This window comes from Hemicordylus capensis, chromosome 5 (genome assembly GCF_027244095.1).
Source record: "Hemicordylus capensis ecotype Gifberg chromosome 5, rHemCap1.1.pri, whole genome shotgun sequence".
NCBI lineage: Eukaryota > Metazoa > Chordata > Lepidosauria > Squamata > Cordylidae > Hemicordylus > Hemicordylus capensis.
This window is the reverse complement of record NC_069661.1, coordinates 153130018-153154077: the sequence shown is the minus strand read 5'-3', so window position 1 is coordinate 153154077 and position 24060 is coordinate 153130018. Positions and strand designations below refer to the sequence as shown.

The 24060-nt window shown below is 43.8% G+C and overlaps 2 protein-coding genes across 5 annotated transcripts in view; one reads left to right on the top strand and one right to left on the bottom strand.

Annotated features, from left to right (window-relative positions):
- Positions 1-7218: 7218 nt before the first annotated feature.
- CBLL1 (Cbl proto-oncogene like 1) lies at positions 7219-23389 on the bottom strand. 2 transcript variants are annotated; one of them, XM_053253039.1, is made up of 6 exons: positions 23277-23389; positions 15199-15363; positions 12532-12629; positions 12095-12178; positions 10716-10789; positions 7219-9491 (listed from the first exon to the last, which is right to left on the bottom strand). In XM_053253039.1, the coding sequence occupies exons 1-6, from the start codon at positions 23287-23289 to the stop codon at positions 8450-8452; spliced, it is 1476 nt and encodes a 491-aa protein (XP_053109014.1). In that variant the 5' UTR covers positions 23290-23389; the 3' UTR covers positions 7219-8449. The 2 variants fall into 2 exon arrangements, with proteins under 2 accessions (XP_053109014.1, XP_053109015.1); XM_053253040.1 differs by lacking the exon at positions 23277-23389 and adding an exon at positions 16606-16625.
- DUS4L (dihydrouridine synthase 4 like) overlaps positions 23372-24060 on the top strand; it is a 55742-nt gene continuing 55053 nt past the window's right edge. Inside the window, exon 1 of one of the 3 annotated variants that reach the window (XM_053253041.1) lies at positions 23372-23495. In XM_053253041.1, coding sequence (XP_053109016.1) covers positions 23391-23495 — 105 coding nt within the window. In that variant the 5' untranslated portion in view covers positions 23372-23390. Of the gene's footprint in view, positions 24051-24060 lie in introns of all 3 variants that reach the window. The other 2 variants (XM_053253045.1, XM_053253042.1) reach the window with 2 other exon arrangements.

The following is a 24060-nucleotide window of genomic DNA, read 5'->3' as shown; positions in this document are numbered from 1 at the left end:
CTGGGTTTGTTTGTTTTTTAAGAAGGGCAGCCACAAGTGGATGGGTGGGAACTGATATGCATCAGGACAGTGCCATATGGGGAGAGGAACATTAAGATTTTTCTATTGCATTGTTTTATAGTTGAACATCTCCTCCTACTTGATATTATTTGCTGCAAATAGCCTTAAAAGGACAGGCCTCTGACCTGGAGCCTAGCACCGTCACCTCTCTTTTAATACCCAAGTGGTATCTTGCCAGGAGTCACACTGAGAATCACAAGCCTTAGTGCAAAGGGGCTTGCCTCGCAGGAAAATATGGCTCAGGGAGTGCTGCAGTAAAGGCTCAGGTTCAGGGGTCTCTGACACGAGGAGTTCCTGGCTGGCAGACTCCAGCTTAGCAGCAAAGTCCAGGTCCAACAACTCTGGAGATGGTGCTGTTAGCCTTCTGGACCTGGCTGCCTCCTCCCTCCCACCCTCCATGTCCAAGATCTGGCTGCCACTTGACACCAGAAATGAGTATTGGTCACTCACCTTGAAGGCTTCTTCTGGCTGCTGGTGTTGAGGACATCTCACGTGGATTATCCTCCCTGCAAGTTCCAGAGGGCAGGACAAATCAATTAGCCAAAGCCTTTAAAAAGCAGGAGAGGATAGCCCCTCCCAGTTCTGTTTTGTCAAGCCAGGCTTCTAGAAATATACGTCATATAGAGACCAAAGACAATATATGCAAGAATCAAAGTAGAGTAGGCAGGATGCCAAAAGAAAACAAAGGAACAGCGCACCAGTAGCCATGGATCCCCACCCAGGGAGGGTTGAGATGTCCTCAACACCAGCAGCTAGAAAAAGTCACTGATGTGGCCACTGAACGAGTAGAGTGAGCAGTGATCCGCAGTGGAGATGGAAGGTGTTGGACCTCATACGCCAGGGTGATGCAGGCCTTAATCCAGCGGGTCCGAGTTGCAGAGACCACCTGCTGACCCATGGTGGCAAGAAGGAAGGAAATGAAGAGGGCTTCTGTTGACCTAAAGGAAGCTGTTCTGGAGAGGTACATCTTCAGGCAGTTGTGGACATCAAGTTTGTGCCACAGCTTCTCTTCTGTGGATGTTGGTCCGGGGCAGAAGGATGGAAGAACTACATCCTGAGATCTGTGGAAGACCGACGTGACCTTAGGCAGGATGGACAGGTCTGGGATAAGGCGGATGGAGTCCTGTGAGAAAATACAGTATCTAGGGTTGGAGGAAAGGGCCCCGAGTTTGGGAATCCTCCTTGTGGATGTGATGGCAATGAGGAAGATGAGCTTCAAGGAGAGCATACGCAATGGAATAGGTTTAATAGGCTCAAAGGGAGGTGCATGTAGGACTTGAAGGACCTTGTGGAGGTCCCAAGATGGGAACCTATGCACTACTGGTGGAGAAGATAGCATTGCCCCCCCTTAAGAAATGCTTGAGATGATGATGAGATTGAATGCCTCTCATTTTAAATAGTGCTAGTAGGTTTGCCAGGGCGGCAGCGTGGTGCTTGATGGTATTCGCTTAGAGGCCTTTGTCCAGTCCGTCTTGTAAAAAGAGAAGCTGTGAGATGCCACAGGAATTAGGAGAGAATTTGTGCAGGCAGAACCAGCATAGGAAGGTTCTCCAAGTGGTCTGGTAAATCCTGTTGGTTGAGGGCCTTCTGGATGCCAGAATGGTATCCATGACCTTGGGCACGTATCCACGGAAGCTCAGGAGATTGCGCTCAGTTGTCAGGCAGCAAGCTTGAACCATGCTGGGTTGTGGTATACTACTGGACTTTGGCTGAGAAGGCTGGAGGGACCAGCAGGGACTAGGGACCCTCTACGGCAAGGTGGAGGATTTCTGAAAACCAAGGCTGCCATGTCCAGAAGAGAGCCATCAGAATTATCTCTGCTTTAAGGAGACGTAGGAGTCATAGGAGTCAGCTGAGGAGTGGGACTGGAGAAAAGGCATACAGGAGTTCCTGAGGCCAGGGTGCTGACATGACATCCGTCACCTCCGCTCGGGAACATGGGAAGTGGGAGAAAAATCTTGAGAGCTGAGAATTGGTTTGGGACGCAAAGAGGTCCACCCTTGGTTGTCCCAGGAGGAGACTGAGCATCTGGAACACCTGAGGATTGAGCCTCCATTCCGCTTGATAGAGTTCCTGCCTGCTCAGCCAGTCTGCCTGCATTTTCAGGGAGCCACTGACATGGTGAGCTAGAAGGGAAGTGATATGGTTCTCTGCCCAGGAGAGGAGGAGGACTGCTTCATCATATAGGGAACTGTAGCGGGTCCCCCTTTGCCAAATGACATGCGCCTTGGCTGGGGTGTGGTTGATGTGAATAAGGACGTGGTGGTGAAGAATAATGTCTTTGAAGGACACTAGAGCTAGGCGGATAACCCACAATTCTAGCCAGTTGATGCTGTGACTGGCTTCCTGTGGGGACCATAATCCCTGGGCTGAATGGTTGAGGCACTGAGCTCCCCAACCTGACAGGCTGGTGTCCGCCGTGATGATGGTGTGAGGCAGGTCCAGGAAGGGATGACCCAGGGCTTGGTGTCAAGTCTGAAGCCACCAATGCAAGGAATATTTGACAGATGCCATAAGGTGTAGACTGATGTGTTGTCTCCGGGCAATAGAGGTCTGGTGGGGCAGGAGAAACCACTGGAGTTGACGGAGATCAAAACGTGCCCAGGGGACTGCCTCCAGGGAGACGACCATGAGACCCAGGAACTGGGCCAGGGTAAACACAGGTACCGACCTGGGAGTCAACACCTTCTGGATGAGTGCTTGTAGCTTGTCTATTTGATCCTGTGGCAGAAAGAGGTGGTTGCTGACTGTGTCTATGAGAACTCCCAGGTGCTGTATTCAGTTGGACAGAGACAGGTTGCTTTTGGCGGTGCTCACAAGAAATCCGTGTGGAGCCAGGAGTGACTAGAGTGGTAGCGAGGTCCTTTTCAGCCGAGGCCTGAGAGGCAACTGGATGAGCAGGTCATCAAGAAATGCAAATACCCAGATCTACTGAAGTTGCATGTGGGCCACCAGAGGAGGCAGGGACTTTGTGAATATCCTTGAGGCTGAAGACAGGCTACAGGGGAGAGCGGTATCCTGGTAATGTAGACTGTTGTACACAAAGCATAGAAGGCGGCAATGTTCCTGGTGTATGGGAACATGGAGATAAGCTTCTGTGAAATCCACAGATGCCAGGAAGTCCCCATGATGTAGAGCCTCCAAAATAGACGGGATAGTTTCCATACAAAATTTTATACACCGCACCATCTTGTTGAGGCACTTGAGATCGAGGATGGCTCTTAGAGATCCATCTCTTTGGGGCATGGTAAACAAGATGGAGTAAATTCACTGCCCTTCCTAGCCTGCCAGAACCCTTTCTATTGCAAGATGCTGAGGAGGTGTTGAATTGCTGTCAGCGGGGCTCCATGCTTCTGAGGGGATCTTGACCGGGGTGTGGGCAGGAAGCGGTCTCTTGGGAAGGCCCATAAAGGTTGATGTCCAGTACCCACTTGTCCTAAATGGAGGCCTCCCAAGCATGAAAGTAGTGAGACAGGCTACCCCCTATACTCAGAGGCAGTGAGTCAGGAAGCCGGACGGGGCTTTTGCTGCTGGCCAAACCTTGCTTGGGAGTATTGGTTCTGGAACTGAAGCATGGCCTCTTCCATTGGAACATGGCTGTCTGGAGTCTCTGCATCTGGGTCTGAAGTTGGGCTGGAAGGAAAGAAAGGACTGGAAAGACTTGAGAGTAGGGTGCTGGTTGTCCTTATGAGAAGAAGATGGGAGGGCCTTCTTCTTGTCCTTAGTTTCTATTAGTATTGACTGAAGAGCCTCATTGCCAAACAATTTGGTAGCAATGAAGGGGATGGTCACAAGGTTTGCTGGAGACGTGGAGTCCACCTGCCAATGCTTGAGCCACAAAGTGTGTCTGGCTACAATGTTGGTGGCCATGGTGCAGGCAGCAAAATGGACAGAGTCCAGGGTAGAGCCTGATATGAATGCCTGGGCCTTCTGAATCTTAAGGAGAACCTGCCTTTGCCTTGGTGGGTCTGGCGGCAGAGACTGCAGCAGCTCGTCTATCCAAAGAAGCACTGCCCTGGACATGATAGAGGCAGAAGTTGAGGCCCTAATGCAGATGGAGATGGCATCAGTGTTTTTCCTGAACTGAGACTCCAGCTTTTTCTCAGTGCAGTCCTTCTAAGAGGACTCTCCATTCCTAATTAAGATTGCACCTGAGGTCAGAGCAGCCACGGGGGCAGCTGTTTGAAACAAGGCAGCTGCCAAAGGAACAAAACTCCATTGTTTAGGCACGATTGAAGCTGTTTTTTCCTGTGTGGAGGGTGCCTGCCACTCCTGTTTCACCACCTCAGAAAAGGTTTCAGGAAAAAGGAACAAAGGGTCATTGGAGGAGGAAGTGGGAAGCACAAGGGACTCCCTGGAGGAAGTGGTGGTCTCCTTTAGCGAGTCTGGTTGTAAACTAAGGGTATGCAACACCTTGAGTAGTAACTGGGAGAAGTCATCAGATGGAAATAGTCTACATGAGTGCGTTGACAGTTCCACCTGCTGGCTGTCAGACCATTCTCCTCTTTTAGGACTTTTGGAAGACGAGGAGGGATCGGATTTGGAGGAAGCATAACACAAATCCTCCCTGGGCCTGTGGCACTTCTTGTTGGTCTGCTTAGGCTTGTGTTGCTCTAGGGAGTTATGGGTGGACTCCACAAACCAGGCCTGCCAAGCCATAGGCATTTCCTCTGGTAAGAAGGGGGTTGCTGGGTTTTGAGAAAGCAGACTTGGGCTCTGGGGTAGATTGGGCAGGTGCGAATTCAGCGGCCCAGATGGCCCTGTACTCACTGGTCCTTGTGATGGCCAGTCTTGAAATGCCTTCGGAGCCCCTGTTGTTGGGAGGGGACCAGGAGCTCTGGTACCGCCAGGCTAGGCTGCCAGGATGGATGTAGTACCGGCAGATGTTGGCTTCACTGGTCCAGAGTACCCTGCCGGCACATTGGGTTTGTTGCTGCCCTCTGACAGCAGTAGAACAGGTGTGGAGGTAGAGCAGGACTGCCAGACTGTTGGTCTTCCAGCTCATTCAGACCCATGGGAGGTGGGGCAGCAGGGGGCTCCTTATCCTCAGGAGGAGGCTTCTGGCCTGGAGAGGTAACGGGAGCATCGTCCTCCAGAACAATGATGGGATTCTTCTCCCTCCCAGGGGAGGGCGGAAAGCAGCTGATAGTGCTTGTTAGTGCACAACAACAGAAGTCTGTGGATCTTCTGAGGACCCCTCTGCAGGGACAGATGCCTCCCGCAGCCCAGCACTGACACAGACCGCATGGGTCCCAGCAGGCCTGGAGCTGCGGTGTGCACCATTTCAGCATGGTGGAGGAGCTTACCATGCTGCAGGGCTTGCTTCTTTCCCTTGGGTATGAGCACATGCAAAATTCTGGTTCTCTGAGGTTCCATAGGAAGGGAGAAGAGGGAGAAAAGAACAGAGAGGGAAAGAAGTTCCCCACCACTGTAGGAGGCAAAAAGGAAGGAGAGTCCAAGAAAATTTAGAGGCAGCGAGGAATGTAGAGGAAGGAGAAAAAAGGATCCACAGGAAGGAGAAACAAGAAGCTCGTTGAAACATCCTTCTCTGGAGCTAGCAGGACAAACTGAACTGGGAGGAGCTATCCTCTCCCACCTTTTAAAGGCTTTACTTAAGTGATTTGCCCTGCCCTCTGGAGCCTGTGGGGACGATAACCCATGTGAGATGTCCTCACCCAGCAGCCAAGAATATGGTTCTGTGCCCATAGAACTACTATGCAGTTCTCCAAATCTAGTCCATACATATTTGCATATTTGTCTATTATCTCTGAAGATCTATAAAAAGGTACATTTTAGTGGATCATGCCACCATTTTACAAATGGTGTCACTTCTACCATGGAGAGTGACATGCCTAATTCTCCAAATGAAGAATATTACCTCAGGTTCAAAGGACAGCAGCAAATTATTTATTTGCTTACAAGTTTAACTTCGAATCTAATTTTCAAGTCACAGATAAAAATAAAAAACATACATTTAATACCCCCTTTTTTACTTTAATCCAACAGCAACTTGGCTTCTTGTCAGAATGCCATGTGACATTTGCAGCTCAGTTAATTCAATGAATATGTCCACACTGAGAAGTCCTACTTTCTTAAGATACTCTTGAATCATATTTACAAAGGATCATAAGATCACTCTGGCTGATAGGATGATTAAATTATTTTCACGTTATAGGAGGCAGAAATGTAAATTTCTAGAATCGCCCTGACCCAGCAATGAAGATCCACTTGCGGAAGTCAAGTTGGGGGGCAGACAAAGGCACACCTGTTGCTGACATAATGCACAGTACTATTTAACAAGATAAAACTTACGCCACAAAAATGGAACAGGCAAGCATATTTTTCTATATGACAGGAAAAACTGCAGACCTTCTCGTGCAATCCACAAAATTAAAAATGTTTAAATCCACAAACTACTGACGCTAGAAATACACACGTGCCAACTGAATTTATGAGCCAATAAGAACTCTCTCTAAATCACAGTTAAGAGATCAAGAGCAGACACTTCCTCCTCCCATCCCACTCCAGCACAACTCCCATCTAGGTTTAACAAAGAGCTGCAAGCTATGTTATTATTATTATTTAAGTTACTTAAGTGCTAACTGCAATTAAAACTAGCCAGGTTCTCTCTCAATTAGCATTTGCAAGCCATTTACAGCCTTTATCACAGTTAACATTGGCACCTATGTAATGGCTAACTGGCTGTTAAGGTGGGTAGAATTTGTGCCAGAGTGAGGTGAGAGCATATGACCCCACTGCCCATTTTTGATGCCTTAACTGTGGTCAAGAAGTTGCCCTCCTTATGTCTATGCAGACCCCAACATTTGTGGGAAGTGGGTAAGATCTCAAGTTAAGAATCTGGAGTAGAGTGATGGCTAACAATAAAGTCTTTATACTGTCTCACTTGTACTATTAATATCAGCAGAACTGCACCCGTTGGCACTGGCATTTAGTACATGAGGAATTATGTAGACAACTTCACATTATGTGGCCAATCCTTGTTCTCTGGCACATGAATGTACGACATACATGGTGGCATATGCATGTTATTCTTTTAAATGTACATGCTAAAGTGTTATGTACAAGTTAAAAGTTGATGCCTGAAATTAGTTCTTAAGAGTTTCAGCTACATGAGTAATATTCTCTGCATCAAACAGATAACACAAAATCACTTTATTATTTCTTTACCACCTAACAAGTGCACATGGAAAGTGGGCTCACGCTCTCAACATTATCATGACTTGTTTCCAAAGTTGTCCCAAATCTGAATCACTGTGAAGTAGTCTAGTCTTTAGCTGTTACAATGTTATTGATGAGCAGTAAACATCAATGTTTTCTCCAGAAAAGGAGGTAAAGGAAGACTTTTGAGCTAATGCAGACGTTACATTTTCCACAGATATATGAGCAGATATGAATTTTTGTGTTCTATATTATTATGTATACTTCACTGTAAAATAAGTTGAGGAAGGTATTGTGGAAGATTCCCCCCGCCTCTTCACTTGCATTATTGAAAGCAATAATGCATCACACTGATAATGCAAGTTATCAGAATGTGACATGAGAACCTGAGTATGACAGATAATTGTGGAGTCCATAATGGGGATTCCTAAGATGGAAAGCACAAGTCTCATCATGCCTCCTGCATGTGGTATGCTTACAATAAAAAACAATGTGAAAAGGACAGAAATGTAAGAGTCTGCATTAATTCTTAGGTTCATCTACTACACATTTTAATGAGCTCTGGGGAACTGATAATCTTGTGCCTACTTAGCAACATACATATAAAAAAAGGGAGGGCTACTCTTAATTATTTGAAAAACACCACAGAAATCTCTGTATGAAAGTATCATGCTTGCTGGAATACCCAAACTTTCCCCCACTCTTTTCTTTACTCCCCAATCCATCTCAAAAAAAAAAAATGAATTTATTAAGTTCATATAAAAAAGCAAGCATTTTTGAACCATATTTCAAATTTAATTATACACAGGTTGACAAAGAAGAAAACATATCACAAATGAAACTAAACATTGGATTTAACAAAAATACTTTAGAGTGGTACAATAAGTGTTCAGTATTCAGGAAATATTACAAATGTTCATCTCCGGGGTAGTTCAACCGGACTACAGGCACGTCTGTTAAAATGTAGCTGTCAACTAAAAAGTCAATTAGCACTACAAAATATCAGGTGTCAAGAGTCCTACAGGATCAAGGCTTTAAAACTTTACCTTAAGATTCAAGTCCCCAGAGTTTTACAGTCACAAGTTTTATTTCTCTCAAACGAACGAAGCAAACAAAACAAGAGCTCCCCAAACAGTCAGATTCATTAAAAGGCTGCCGTTTAGAACGTTTTCCTTCCTATATTATACTTTAGTTGTCATTACTGTTAATATCATTGATAGTATGGCCTGTATCTGGCTTGATCAGGGTGGTGTGGTCCAGGAAGCTGAGCCTGAGAAGGCGGCCCTTGCATTCTTGGTGGCGGCGGCGGCCCTCTTGGAGCTGACCATATGCCCGGACTCATTCCCCCTGGCTGTGTGAAAGGAGGGCTGAGAGTTCCTTGGTCTTCACTGAACTGTGGCAAAGCATTGGGGTTATAGTGATGGGGAGGAGGTGCATTTACATTTACAGGCGGCCCACCATGTTGGGGTGGTGGTGGTCCAGGTGGAGGGTGATTCATATATGGTGGGAGTTGGGCAATGATATGTCCAGGGGGAGGGGTTATAGGTGGAGGAGCAGAGGTCATCGGAGGAGGTGGAGCTTGACTATAAACCAAATGAGGAGTGCCTGCTGCCTGGGGAGGATGTTGCATTGGATGGCTTATTGGTGGAGGTGGGGGAGGGGGTGGTGCATAATGTTGTTGTGGTGGCATAATATGATGAGGGTGGGATACCACTGGTTGACCTTGGTATTCAGGGTGATGGTGAGCAGGTGTTGGGGCTGGTGGAGGTGGTTCTCGAGTACCAGAGTTTGAATCATCCTGAATAGGGACAGTTATGAGATTGCTGTGCTTTCTTGTTGAAATGCGAAAGGTATCTTGACTGACTGAGCGAGGGGGAGGAGGAGCCATAGACATCTCTGCCGTGGATGCACGAATGTCTTCATGTGGCTGGTTATAATGCTCGTGGGACACATGCTGCAATGGTGGAGGTGGCATCATGATGTGCTGCTTTGGTGGAATGTGGCTCAGATGATGCTTGTCAGGTGGCATTATGAACCGCTCTTGAATTTCAGTGGGAGGTGGAGCAATAGGAGGATGCACTGGTTCTAGTGGAGGGCGTGCAACTGGTTTGCCAGCTCTCATATGACGATGGTTGATGTGAGCCTGTAAGTCTCTCTGGGATAAATATGTTCTCTTGCACCCTTGAACAATACTACACATGAAGAGAGACCCTCGAATACACTGCTCAATTCGTTGCACGGATTCATTACAGCTAGACGGGGGAAAGAGACAAGAATGTAGTTTACAGATAATACTACAAGTTCTTTACATTTATAAAATGATCACTTTTTAAATTAAAAGCAAAATTAACAGTTTCCTATCATCGTAATAGTCTATGGCTTGTAATCAAAGGTTTCCATCCTTTGGATGAAGGAAACCTCCAAATACTTTGCTACATGTCTCCTTCTCTGGGATGAAGTTTTGACTTTGGATATCTTTTATACATAAAACAACCATCTATATACTGCATTTTGGAAAGCAATGTTTAGCCTTAATATCCCTTAATTTCTGTCACATTCTTAATTACAATAGGAAGCACAGAAACAATACAAACTGCACTGCACAGTATATAAAAGGTGAAATTATCATAACCGTTTTGACACTGCAGAATGTCTTCTGTCATTTGTCCATGGTGAGTGCAGCTGCAAGAAGTGCAGTCAGCACGATCCCACACAATAGGAAAATGACAGGCAAATGCCACTTTACAGAATTGCTTCCCCCAACCAAAATAATTGTGAAAACTCATCTTAAGCGATTCACAGATATAATTTGTGCCATTATTTAACAGCAGAACAGAAGCAAGTTGGTTTACTCATTGAAAGGAAAGCTATTTATCCTTTAGAGCAACTCTTAGTTTTAAGACATTTTGATAAGGGCAAATGCAACAGTATTACACTAAATTTCTCAATACAAACTACTCTTACGTCAAATTATGCATTTTCCAAGTGCAATTCATTTATGCTTTGCTAGTTTTCCCTTTCAAACTAAGATTTCTTTTTTGTCAGATAAAAATGTTGGTAACACAGCAAGGTATTTCAAATAATAATGCTGTGTTTTGAAAGGGGAAGGTGCTATAGACTTCATGTATCACAACTCCATAATGTCATAGAGACTACTGAATATTTCCAAGCTTATTGCAGACTGCTTTTTGTTCTGGTCAAGTATTTGATATAATTGCTGAAGGGTACAGTGGTGACAGCTACTTCCCAAACTAGTTTTTCAGCCAGTTCTATGTGCACAGAGACATCCTGCATAAAGAAATCTTGTCCCACTCACAATCATATTCCTTCTTGTCATCCTCAGTCAAGAGCTGATTCACATGTTATTAGTCTCTTAACAAGGAAACATGTAAAATCAAGCCATGTGTACTGACCATCAGAAAAAGATAACTGACTCTGAATTCTTCCACCCAGAATAAGTACATTAGTGAACTTACCCTGGACACATCTTGTCACCTTTCTTCTCATGTAAAATAGCACAGTCATAGCAGAAAACATGCTTGCAGGGTATCTAAAAAACCAATCACTACATTCAAGAAAACAGCACACACAAATTAACACTTTGCAAAATCTGAATTTTTTGATAGGATATCATGAAATGTGGTTTAGAACACTTTTCCTACCTATTGAGGAAAGCAATTAATATTATAAGGCACTTTTAGACATTGAAACAAAAAAAAAGACATTCTGTGAAAATAAAATTCTTACATTTGAGTTGTCAGTGAAGCTGTTGGGAAAACTGGATAAAACGTATTGCTTTATTTTATTCCTTTTCTAACTGCTTATACAGGCTTCCCTCTCCCTCTGCTAGACACTTCAAGGTTCTATAAAAGTCTCCCACTTAAAATGCATATACACTTCCTGCTGAAATAAGATACTCCCCATCTCTGACAACTTTTTAAAAGTCCTTAAAGTCTTGTTTTTTCACCCAAGCTTTTAAACTTGACTGTAATTTAAATAGTTTTAAGGTCTTCATTTTTGTCTTAATTTGTTTTATGTTGTAAACTGCCCAGAGATGGAAGTTTGGGTTGGTTTACAAATTAGATAGACAGAATACATACTGAACAGCAAACACTGAATTGCTCCAAGTCTGGATGGGCTACAGTGAGATATGCAGTAAAGTTGTGCCGTCGAGTCGGTGTCGACTCCTGGCGACCACAGAGCCATCTGGTTTTCTTTGGTAGAATACAGGAGGGGTTTACCATTGCTATCTCCTGCGCAGTATGAGATTATGCCTTTCAGCATCTTCCTATATTGCTGCTGTCCGATATAGGTTTTTTCCATAGTTTGGGAAATATACCAGTGGTTGCTGAACCAGCAACCTCTTGCTCCCAAGGCAAGTCACTTCAAGTTGCACCAAGCCTGGAGGGGCTACAGTAAGATATGCAGTACTAGCATTTAATTGGAACAATCTAATCCTGACTGAAATCCTAGCATCAGTGAAGCCAATTCCAATTAACTTGCATGGGCATTTGGTTTCAATACATGTCCACATCTAGATGACTATCTAACTTAGGGAAATGAGCTACAATTCAATATTATTCTATCCCAACAATCCTACCCCAAATCTGCAAAATTAGAAGCATTTTTCACAGTACAAGCAAACAAACTTTGGATGGTCAGCATTTTATTCTTAACAAAGCCTATGTGAAAAGTACACAGAATGTTTTGAAGTCTTTCAATCCATATGGTATCCTGTTTAATTCAAATGATGCAGAAGAAAAAACGATTTTATAGTTCACTGCACCAAGAAGACATGATTAGTCATAGTATGGCAGTATGAGAGTTTTGTCTTGATCAAGATGGTATTACTTACCATGCGTCCATACATTTTGATGGGTAACCCACATTTGTCACAGAAATGGACCGGGGTATCATCCTTTTCTCCAAGTAAGTTTATCTGTCAAAATGGCAATAATTTCATCAGTGTATCATGCTTGCAAATTTAACATAAAGAGATATATGTAAGAACTGAATTACTTATGAGTAGTTCCACTAAAATTAATGGGACAACAAAGTAATGAGCGGGAGTACTCATGAATAATTCAGTTCACATGTCAACCAGCTTTCTAAAAAGCTACAACTACTAGACATTTAATAACAACAATGTACTAGATATTATACAGAAGTAATTAAAACACACACAAAGATTTGAACATCTTATTTAAAAAATCATGTTTTGATTTTCCTTTATACTCTTTAATTAGCATATATTTTATATGATCCCCAGAAGTACGAAGTCAATTACTGCACCTTGAAGTCCCAGAAGAGGTGTCCAGGAAATCTCCTTTGATTACCAAACACATCACTTCCTTTGCATTCATATCCTTCTTCATTATAATCAAATTCTTCTGTGGAAGAACAAAACCCAAACAAAATCCTTATTACATTAACTCTCAAATTTGATTAGCAGATTTCTAATCTATGAGATCATCAAAATTCTACCATTCAAATGCATGAAAGAAAGAAAACCATTATAGATACACTAAAATCAGCAGGAGCCTTAACACCCTGAATTAAAAGCAGGAAACATTAAATGTTCTAGGCCAGTAAACATTTTCATCTTAAGTTTACGTTTGCATAGCTGTGTCACTCTCTATAGTAATGTCATATTTTGGATCTGGGAACAATGTTCCCAAAATGAATATTAGGAATAAAGTTATCCCATTTGCCTTTTTTTTCCATTTTGATTCAGTTAGGCCTAGGGAAGATGATGACCTACCTGTAACCTTTTTTATCTACAACCTTCACTTCTGCAATTCAGTTGTTTCACAGGACGGTTTAGGACCTAAATTTGTTCTTGCTTCTCAAACATAAGGATTAGCGGAGGAAGCTAAGGTGGTTAATTATAAAATTGAGTTAAACAAAGAAGAAGAAGTAAACAAAATTGTATTTGAGTACTAATTGTGTATTGAGAGGATTGGAATGCTGATGTTAATGCGATAGAATGCTAAATTTAGTTTTGCATAGTCATGATAAATTTTAGGACAAAAAGCTGGAAACCATAAGTGAGTTTCACTTACTTTTTTCTTTTTCTTCTAGTTTGTAAGTAAGTACAAGCTTGTTGAACTATGTTACTTGAAACTATCTTTCATTAAGCTCTGTAAAACCAATTTTGTGCTTTGATGCTTTATCTATGCTACGGTGCCTATAGTGCTGAGAAAAGGTTCGTGACCCCACCCCCAGGATGGTCTGTATGTTAGCACAATTCTTATTCAAATCATGGTTAGATCCTAAGCTAAACCCTGATATGATAGAAAGGCAACCCCAATGAATAAGTAACACAAGCAAACGTTTAGTTGCAATTACTGCTGTTCAAGGAGGTGCCACTAGTTACTGAATGAAGCATTTACATACTTTTTTACACAAGGATGTTTGTTGTTGACTCTATATGTTGAGTGAATATTCAAAATATATCTTTTTTGCCTGAATTACTTATTCACTGGGATTGCCTCTCTCTTATCAGGATTTAGCTTAGGATCTAACCAGGTTTTGAACAACAATTATTCTATCATATAGACCATCCTAAGGGGTTCATGAAGCACTGTTTTCCCCAGCACTGGATATCCTGTACTAAAGGCTATATTAAAAACACTTCTATTTTGTCTTTAATATTATATTTACATATTGCCATTACAATACCCTTGTGAGAAAAATGAATGCGGAAAATGAATGAGCCATTCAAAATCCAGATATTACATGCAGTGTAATATATGGATTAGAGCCTTGCACACAATCGTTTCCTAATATAATTCACAGCTAATCTAAATACTGAAACACAAAGGGTTATCTACCAGAGGCAACCGTAACAACAAAATCTATGATCTTCAAACATATACTCTACATCTTTCACAACATTTACCATGGCTCCCAGGAACACAGGGCAAGCTGGGCAGTGACTCTGTGTGTGTGTGTGAGTTTTTCAGTTCTACCCACGTTAAAATATATAATGACACTGTGCCATATATTAAAGTGTGGAGCAGACTGGAGAGTGAGAAGAGGTGGAGATACAAACAAGTATAGCCCCTTCTACAGGGGCTATCTACAGGATACATCTACTGATCTGATTACATCACATTTGTTTGTTAAACGCCTTGACACTTTTGTAATAGGCAGCATAAAAATGTATAACAGAAAATAAATAAATAATCACACATTATTCACACATTATGCTGATCTGTACACATGCAGTTATTCAAACATTATGTTCAAAACACACACAGTAGTATACTTTGGTAGCTTGCAACTGAGGTGTCCTGTACCCAGGTTCACTTTTTAAATGAACACATGTACATCTCTCTGTGTGTCTCTCACTCTCACACACACACTCACTCACACACTCACACTCACACACACTCTGATTCCGACAAAAATGTCCCATCCCCTGGCACTATGCAGAGGTGGATGCTCCTGTCAGAGCCAGCTCCACACAGTACTTGCTATTACCAGAGCTGGAGACACAAGGCAACACTGGCAAGGTGCATGGGGACATCTGAGAACTTTAGTTCCTCCCAGCACATTCTGCACAGGAAGCTTTCCCCTTCCCTTTGCCCTGCGGGCCCCTAGTTCTTGGAGACCCAAAAATGGCAAATACTTTGTGAAGCTGGATGTGCCAGGAGCAGCCACCACTGCACAGCACCAGGGGGATGGGACATTTTTGTCAGGATCAGAGATGCCAACACGCAGTCCTAACACACCCCTCTACAAACCTACAACATAATGTCTGAATAAGGCTCTTGCCAAAGCCTGATGTTCCAAAAAAAAGAAGTCCCTACAAACACTTGAAGTACCTTAAAAACCACATCTACTCACTATCTTGCATGTTTGTACACTGTTAATTTTGAAAGATTCTTGATAAACAGCAGAAATTGCAAACACCCTTTGGAATTACTATAAGATACTGTTTTTTAATCACTTTACCTTCTTCTCCAGTCTTTGATGGAACCCTATTCATGCTTCTTGCAGGACGAGGAGGTGTAGGTTTAGGTTTGTTGGTCTGTTTGGAGATGAGCTTTATAGGGATGCGTCGGCGAACATCCAGACCACCCAATGATCCAGAACTATTTGTGCCTTGCAAATCATTGTCTATACAAAAAGAGTCAAAGAAGTTTGTAAGTTTTCATTGATCCAGGTGATGGATAGTATTCATCCCCTTTCAAAATTCTGGGCACTTAATTAAAATACCTAACACAAACCACTCCTCGTATTTCATTTATTACATTCATATCTGTGACTTCTTCCAAGGAGTTCAGGATGGCATAGATGGTTCTCTTCCTGTCCCCCTGCAATTTTATCCTCAGAACTATGTGAAATATGTTGGGCAAATCACAATCATGCAACCTAAAGTCACCAACTGAGTTTCATGGTGGTGGACTTTGAACTTGGATCTCCCCAGTCTGAATGCAACACTCTATCCATTGTACCACGTTGGCATAGGGTCAAACTCACAGAAGGTCACAAATAATTTATCAAAGGTTTTCTTCAGAACAATGGGTTATAAAAACAAAGTAAGTGTGAATTCAAATTCTCTCTCTCTCTCTCTCTCTCACATACACACACACTACAATCCTTAATGGAGAATGGGTTATGTTATGGTACTGAAATGTATACACAATACTTTTTTTAAAAAAAGATTATAATGGCATGTAAGCAGTCTTTTAGCAGTTTAAGTTATATCCCCATGGTATAGAAAACAGCAACCAGAATAGCTCAGCCAAGCTCAAGCATTTAACAGTGTGGCCAAGCAGCAAAGGTCCAGTCTAGAAGAATACCTCATCACATGGCAATATTATTCCCAGACTGCATTACTTCAGAGTACAAATGAGGGGAAATGGGAATGCATGTTTGATGATGCTTGCTCTCTTTCTCATACATACACACACACCTGGACATTTAGAAAATTAGCATGCTGAGAAGGCTATGCTAGAAACCCTTCCCTTGACATTTAATTGGGGAAAACACTCCTACCATTTTTTTTCCTGAGAGGGCATTCAACTAGTTAACCCCACTGCATCTGAAGGAGAATAGTCTAATTGACAGGCTTCAAATGTAAAAGATTCTCCACATCTCCAAATGAGCTTCACAAGATTAGCCTGTATACCACAGGGACTTTACAACCCAAGACACACATTTTAAAAAGGATGAAGGAAGAAGGGGAGCGGTACACAACAGGAGTGAAAACAAGTGCTGCATCCATTTCTTAATTTGTGCTCTCCTAGAGAGCTCTATCTCTTTCAAGATATTTCTATACGATTGCTAATGAGAAAAGTTATTTAACAAATAGTTTCAAGTTAGTTCTCTTTGTTCACATCTCTCCTCAAAACTCACCTTTTAGCGTTTTGGGTTTAATCTCTTACTCTTCAACCTCAACCAAAATAAAGTTGAAGTACATGGAAAGCTGCCTTATACTGAGTCAGAGCCTTGGTCCATCTAGGTTAGTATTGTCTTCTAGGAGTGTGCATGAACCACTTGATACCAAACTGGTTCGCCTCAAAACAAGCCAGTTCAGTGGCTCAATTGCAAACCAAAGCTGGGGGGGAGGGGGATGGTGGCACGGTTCTGGCCCCATGGATGTGCTGAGGTCATTTGCATGGCCATGCAAATGGTGTCTGTGCAGTGTGGACGCCATGCAAATGGCTTCCACGCATCAGGGGAAGCCGGAAGCATGCTGCCACTTCACGGGTGGCATGATAACAAGGCATCTCAGGCATTTGGGCTGCGCGGGGGAGGAGACTGGTGGTACCGGCAGCCATGCCAGCCAGGTAAGAACCTTACTACTTCTCTTGCTGCCGCCCCTTAGAGGCTGCATTCCCAGGACCCCCACCCCTTTACTTGTAAAGAGGAATCCTCACTGGATTCTTTTACAAGTATTAGGTGCTTGCACCACAAATGCAACAAACCAGCCGGTCAGTTCAATCAAACTGGTTCAGCAGCCCATGGTTCAGTTTGAATTTGATCTGAATTTGAACCAAACCATGATTTTTGGCTCGTGCACACCCCTATTGTCTGCACTGACTGACAGAAGCTTTCCAAAGTTTCAGGCAGGATTCTTTCCCAACTTTACCAAGAGTTTGCAGGGAATGACCTGGGACCTTCTGCATGCAAGTAGATGCTCTGCCACTGAGCCAAGGCCCTATTCCCTAAGCGGAATATCTACAGCACACAGTGCTCACATCTAGTCACCCATCCAAATGCAAACCAAGCTGGACTCTGCTTAGCAAAAGGGACAATTCATGCTCATTACCATAAGACCAGCCCTCCACTTTCATCTTTAGTTACTCTGGCTTCTTCTGCCACCCACTCTAACCCTTTGTTGCCTCTTACACTGTTGAAAATTAGAGTATACGCTCCTTGAGACAGGAACTAGTCTTTTTTTGCTTATGTTGCTCTGCAAAGGACAATGTACGCTAAATGACTGACATGGACAAATGAAACATGGAAATCACTTCAGTATAATTTCACAAGCTTTCAACTGCCCAAAGAACTCCACAGAAGTTAGAACAGGGAATACTTAAGAACATAAGAACAGCCCTGTTGGATCAGGCCCAAGGCCCATCTAGTCCAGCATCCTGTTTTGCACAGTGGCCCACCAGATGCTGCCGGAAGCGACAGGCAGGAGTTGAGGGCATGCCCCCTCTCCTTGCTGTCACTCCCCTGCAACTGGCACTCAGAGGCCTCCTGCCCCTGAGGCTGCAGGGCTGGAAGCCCTTCCTACTTCCCTCCCAACTCTTTAAAGACAGACTTTTTTTTTTTAAGTCCCCTTTTTAATGTTCCTCCTTACTTCTCATAAGCACCTCTTTTGAAGCAGCACTGTGGTTTCAATAGCAAAGAAAAGAGGAAGAGTGCTTTGGAGCTGATATTACATCACAGCTAAACACACAGTTCTTCAGATTTAGGGTGTTTGGAAAGGAACTAACACAAGTCAGAATTAGTCTATTCTGCTGCTAATGCAGCCCTCACTGCAGAAAAAAAGTTAAGCCCTGAAGCTACAACAAATAGAAATCATAAATAAATGGAGACATCTTGAAGGAACTAATTAGTGATTGAAAAGTAACAGAGAGATTGTATTAGTTGGATTATGGATTAGGAGTCTGGAATGAGCAGAGCAAAATATGAAGAAATGTTTAAGTTGATGCTCCAGAAATAGAAGATGCTCCCTTCAACCATCCCCAAACTTTCTCAAAAATCAATGAGACTCAAAAAATATTTAATTATTTAAGTCTCAGGCTTCTGAGATTTGTCTTATAGTCTGCTACATAGTTGTCCTCTTGTGGATGGCATTTCCACATCTACTACCGACTAGGGATGTGCAAAAAATTTCGGGCACAGATCGATCTGTGCCCGAAATGAGCAATTTCGGGTGATTCGGGGCCGAACCGAATCACCCTCGATGTCCCCCGATATTTTTCGGGGCCAAGCCGAATCACCTGAATTTCGGGCACAAAACAGAACAGGGGTGATTCGGTTCGGGTCCCGAACCGAATCACCGAAAATCCGAATTGCACACCCCTACTACCGACTACAAATATTGCTCAATCAGAGATACAAATAAAGAAAATGTTTAAAAGTGTTCTGCAGAATGTTTCATTTTTGTGAGGAATGGAAATCATGCCAAGAGAAAAACCCAGAACAAGGGTAAAATATGTTTAAAACATTGACACAGAACATATCTCCACTTGGCCCCAGGAAACACTGGAGTTCTTCACACAATTAATCTAATGTTAGTTTGATGGGAACTAGAGAGATCCCCATCTTCCCCAAGCTGCCGGTGCACTCCCATGGAGCATGCTGTGTGAAACCAAACTTTTCCAGTGCCAAGATCAAAAAGCTGAGGTCAACTTCAGAGCCCAGACAAACCTGAAACAGAAGATTGAAAAGGCCTTCATCTAGCAAACATCAAGCAAACATCTCTGAGAACACCTCAGGGCGGTGGGGGGGGGGGGGCCTAGGTTGGTCCCACACCATTTAAGGTTTTAGAAATAAAACCTGCACTTTGAATTCTGCCTGGAAATAGACCAATCCTAGTCACTGACCTAGTAGGTGCTGTATTTGGGACTAACTGCAGTCTTCAAAGACTGCAGTATACGACACACTGAAGTAATCCAAGTGGATCTATGTTGCACCTTTGAAATCCTCCAGGGTTATTTGAACATACATTTGCACAACACAACTGCACCTACTTCTAAACAAGCATCCCTTGCTTTACATTAGTTCAAGAAGCACTTGAACTTACACAAGATACACAAGAAGCACTGTGTATCTACCAAATTCGCTGTACAATCATGCAAATCATATCTAACAAAAATATCTTCAAGTCTCCCCGACTCAATCAAGCAAAATGGTCAAAACTGTAGGGAAAAAGAGAGGTAACGAGAGTGCAACAGGCTCCACCCAAGCCGATACGTCTAAATTCAGGGATTTTGTAACTACTTCTAAAGTATGGGAAACTGAAGGGAAGAAATCTACCACAATTTTCAGTGTAGTAACACAGCACTAACAATCATTCCTAGACTAGAATTTTACAATGCAAAGTCAAATATAAACTACATGTGCTTCAAACTGGCACTGAGCCATGAGTTTAACTCCAAATAAGAGTATATATAGATTTTAAATTATTTATTCCATCACTCCTCCAAAAAGTTGAAGGTAACATACAAAATTCTCCCCTCCACTGTAACATCCACACAACAACCCTGTGAGGTAAGTGAGGATGAGAGAATGGCAGGGTGCCATGGCTGGGTGGGAATTTTGAACTCTCTGGCCCTAGTCCAACCTAACTACTATATCACATTGAGGCGATTCTCACAACCAGCCAAAGCCGGGCTAAGGGAGCCCAGCCCGGTTTCGGCTGGTCATGTGCGGCTCCCAGTGGCAAGATTACTTAAATCCCCCCCCCAATGAGGTCAGGGGGCTCCCCAGAATGCCCCTCGCATTCACGTGGGGCATTCTGGGACTTCTTGGGGCCTCAACCAGTTCCGTGATGGAACCGCTAATCATCTGGGCAGCCAATTTGGCCACCCAGGGAGGGCTGTCTGGTTGTCTGCGGGAAGAGCGCGTCAAACCCACGCTCCTCACAGACCCCATTTTGGCACTTCAAACTGCTCGTGTGAAGTGCCTCATTGGCTTTGAAATACTCTAACTGGTCAAACAGTAACGAAAATGGCATTCTAGAAACACCAGGCAGGCTACAAGCTTGAGCAATCTGTGGGATTTCCAAAAAAACATTTTTGAAATGTATATAGATTGCACTCTTCTATAATATGGACATAATTCCCCTATTTTTTTGCATCAACACTGATAGTTGATAGTGTACATGCATGGTACTCTTATTCCAACACTTAAGATCCCGTGTGATGGTCTTCTTCCAGCATTTAAAAGATAAGAAAACTTGATTCGGAATCTTAGAAACAGTGCTATTTATTTTCCTTTTTCTAAGTGTTTAATAAGGTAGATTCTATACAAACAATTCTAAGCATGCTTAGTCATAAGTAAGCCTCTCTGCATAAAATGGTCAAATTCAAACATAACAGGAAACCGGCGGTCCCTTCACCCACTCATCCAAATTCAGGACAATGGAGTTTGCAGAGGAAAGGGACCCACGGTTTCCCTTCCTAAACTCTACTCTGAAGTTTTAGTCAGAGTGGAGTTTTGCCATCGCAAACTCCATTTCTGCAGCACTGTTACATGCGAACACTTGCACCGCAGTTTCAGCCCCACGGAACTGGAGTTGAAGGAGGAAGCTCCTCCCTCACTCCAGCCTGATTGACTGTGTGGGCTGTCAGGAAGGAAGCCCACACAGCCAGCTGCCCCACCTCTCTGCAGTCTCACTGACTACAGAGAGGCAGCTCTCCTGAATGTCCGAATACAAACAGGAGAGTGGGAGGAGTGCAACCACTGGACCTGCGGTTATGCCTGAAGGTGGCCAATGGGTCTCACTCCTTGGTCAGAATGCTTGGAATTTCAACCACACAGTATAAACCTGTACATGTTCACTTGGAAGAAAGTTCCATTGTGTTAAACAGTGCATATTCCCAGAAAAGTATGCTTACGTGAATCAGCCTGTGAATCTGTATATTATCCATCCTTTTTCTTTGATTTTCCTGGTATTGGATGTTAGTCTACAAGTTACTCCACTTTCACACAAAACCTGTGTTCCTTTTAACATGGATTCCCAGATGATGTTGACTACAACTCTCATAATCCCCAGCTGCAATGGCTTTTGCTTGGGGATTCTGGGAGTTGTAGTCTACATCTGGGAATCCCTGTTAGAGGGAACACTGAACACAACACTGTGAGCCTATTAACCTATGTTGTAGGATTTTCAGGACTGCATTCTATGACTTTGCCATAGATTAAGCTTTTATTCGTTCTACATATTGATCACTTGCCAATGAACAAGTTACAAATGTTAATTAATTAATTTATTTATTATTTAACATATTTGTATACCGCCCCAAACCAAAGTCTCAGGGCGGTTCACAACAACAAAACACTAAACAAAACATTAAAATCAATTAAATGCTAAAAAACAGTTTAAAACAAATCAATAACAATGAAACATTTAAAAAGTTTAAAAGCCTGGGTAAAAAGGTAAGCCTTCAGACACTTGCTCGGAGGTTGCATAATGTACATACTTCATATGTTTTTGCCCCCAATTATGACAAATCCTAGGCTACCCAGTACTTCTGAATTCCCAAATGCATGGACCACTGCCATCCCTTTCAGTTAACAGAGAGATTATGAAGGAGGCTATTTAAATCAGAAAGAAATTTGCAGGGGTATAAGAAACACATTGATCAAAATAAGAATGGAGAAGTTACAGTCACTGATGTGTATGCATCATTTAGGTGGAACGTCAAGGGTAAAAAGCAATAGTTTTTATTCTTTTAAATGAATACAGGAAAACAAAGTACAGGCTTCAAATGGGCATGGTCAGCTCAGCCAATCAAGAGTTATCAGTGTTTAAATCACCTGCCTTAAAACAGACACAGTGAGTTTGCATCAATATTCATGCTATAGGAAACATGCCTTGTGTCACTGTTCAAAATAAAACCTTTTGTAAAAATCCTCAACTCCAGGACTGTTAACTTCATTTTTTTTAGTATTATGCTTGGTCCATTGGTGAGAAAACATTGAAAGTTTCTTACTCTAGAACTTAGTAGTACAGCACAGCAAATTACACACAAAAAGTAAGCAAAAGAGCTACTGCCCTTCATCCTTTTTTCATACCACCCAGAACTGCTCCAAACACAAACGGATGAGCGGGGAGAGGCATTTAAACGACTGGAAGGGCATGAAACACATCGGAAAGTAACACATGCGGGGGGGGGGACTGCAAGGGCTGCTCTTTCCCAGTGCAATCGCGAACCCTTCATACGACAGAAATCTAAGCTGACTATGAGACGTAGACGCAAGAGAACTTCAAAAGGCAAGGCGTCTGAAGCGATCCTATCGCCGTATGGGCAAAATACTGCATAGATTTTTTTTAAAACGGGGTGGGGGAACGATATGGCGGGAAAAGAGGAGAAAAAGAAGAACTTGACACCTGCAGCAGCGAAGCCAAAGGCTGCGCGCGCGCCCCATCCCGCCCCGGGGAAGTCTGTGGCCCTGAAGAAGCCAGAGCGAGGAGGACCAGGGAAGGGCTCTGGATGAAGAGCCTGGAACAGCGAACAGGCCGTTGCCTGTCGTCAGCGCTAGGCTGCTCCCTCGGAGCCTCGCGCGGGCCCCCATGGACCCGAGGAGGGCGGGCGAGCGCAGGGAGGACTCATCTCCGCTCTGGTCTGGCCAACCGGCTGGAACTCCTCAAGTGCGGGTCGCGCTAGGCCGCGGGTTCTTGAGGAACTCCTGCCCCCCACCGCAGCTCAGCCCGGGCCACGGCACTCAAGACCCGCCGCCCCCGATCCCCACGGAGCTGAGAGGTGGTGGGGGGAGGAAGAGAACAAGAGGAAGCGACAGCGCGCGGGGGACTCTGATGAAGGCAGCTCCCCACCCCTGCTCACCATTGTGGTCCATGATTCGGCCTGGGGCACTGTGGGACAGGAAGTTGCCGCTGCGCTCCGGGGTGGCTGGGAACGGAAGCGGAAGTGCTTGGTGACGGAAGGCGTGAAGGGCCAATGGAATGGATTAGCCCTTCGGCGCGTGGGCATTGCACACCGTCAGAAGATAAATTAAAAACAAAAATTCAAGGCGTTGTAATGTGCTCTCCTTTTATTCGTAGGGTGAGATACGACGGGTCACCCGCTTCCTTTCGCTGACCACGACATGTCTCGCTTTGCACCTTAGCTCAGGGGTTTTGAGGAAAGGGGAAAGACTACGATCCCCCAGCATGCTTTGTTTCCGTCCGGTTCCTTCCTCGCCGGGGAAGTTACAGTCGTTGCGCTTTAGCGAGCTCCTTCCATAGAGTTAAATTTTTTAAAAGGGAGTTTCAGACCAGCGCCGCAGCTCGTCCTAGAACTTCTGACCTAAAAGGGAACGAGCTTTGTCCTCTGACTGCCTGTGTAGGATAAATCAGGCCATAGAGCTGCCAAAGAATAGAGTGACACCGCTTTGCGCCCGAAGAGAATCATGGCAGGGGTGGCTTTTGTCGAATTTTCCGCCAAGTATTAGTAACGCGCCCCCCTTTTAAAAAATTAATTTAGAGAGCATACTTGGGCTCGCCGCTTCTCGACCTTACGGGAGGGTGAAAGGACCAGAAGTCGGAAGGTCGCGTTCACTTCTGGGAGGCGAGGCAGGCAGAAGCAGCCGAGCCTGAGATGCTGGGGCCAGGGGATCGCGTAAGTTCCT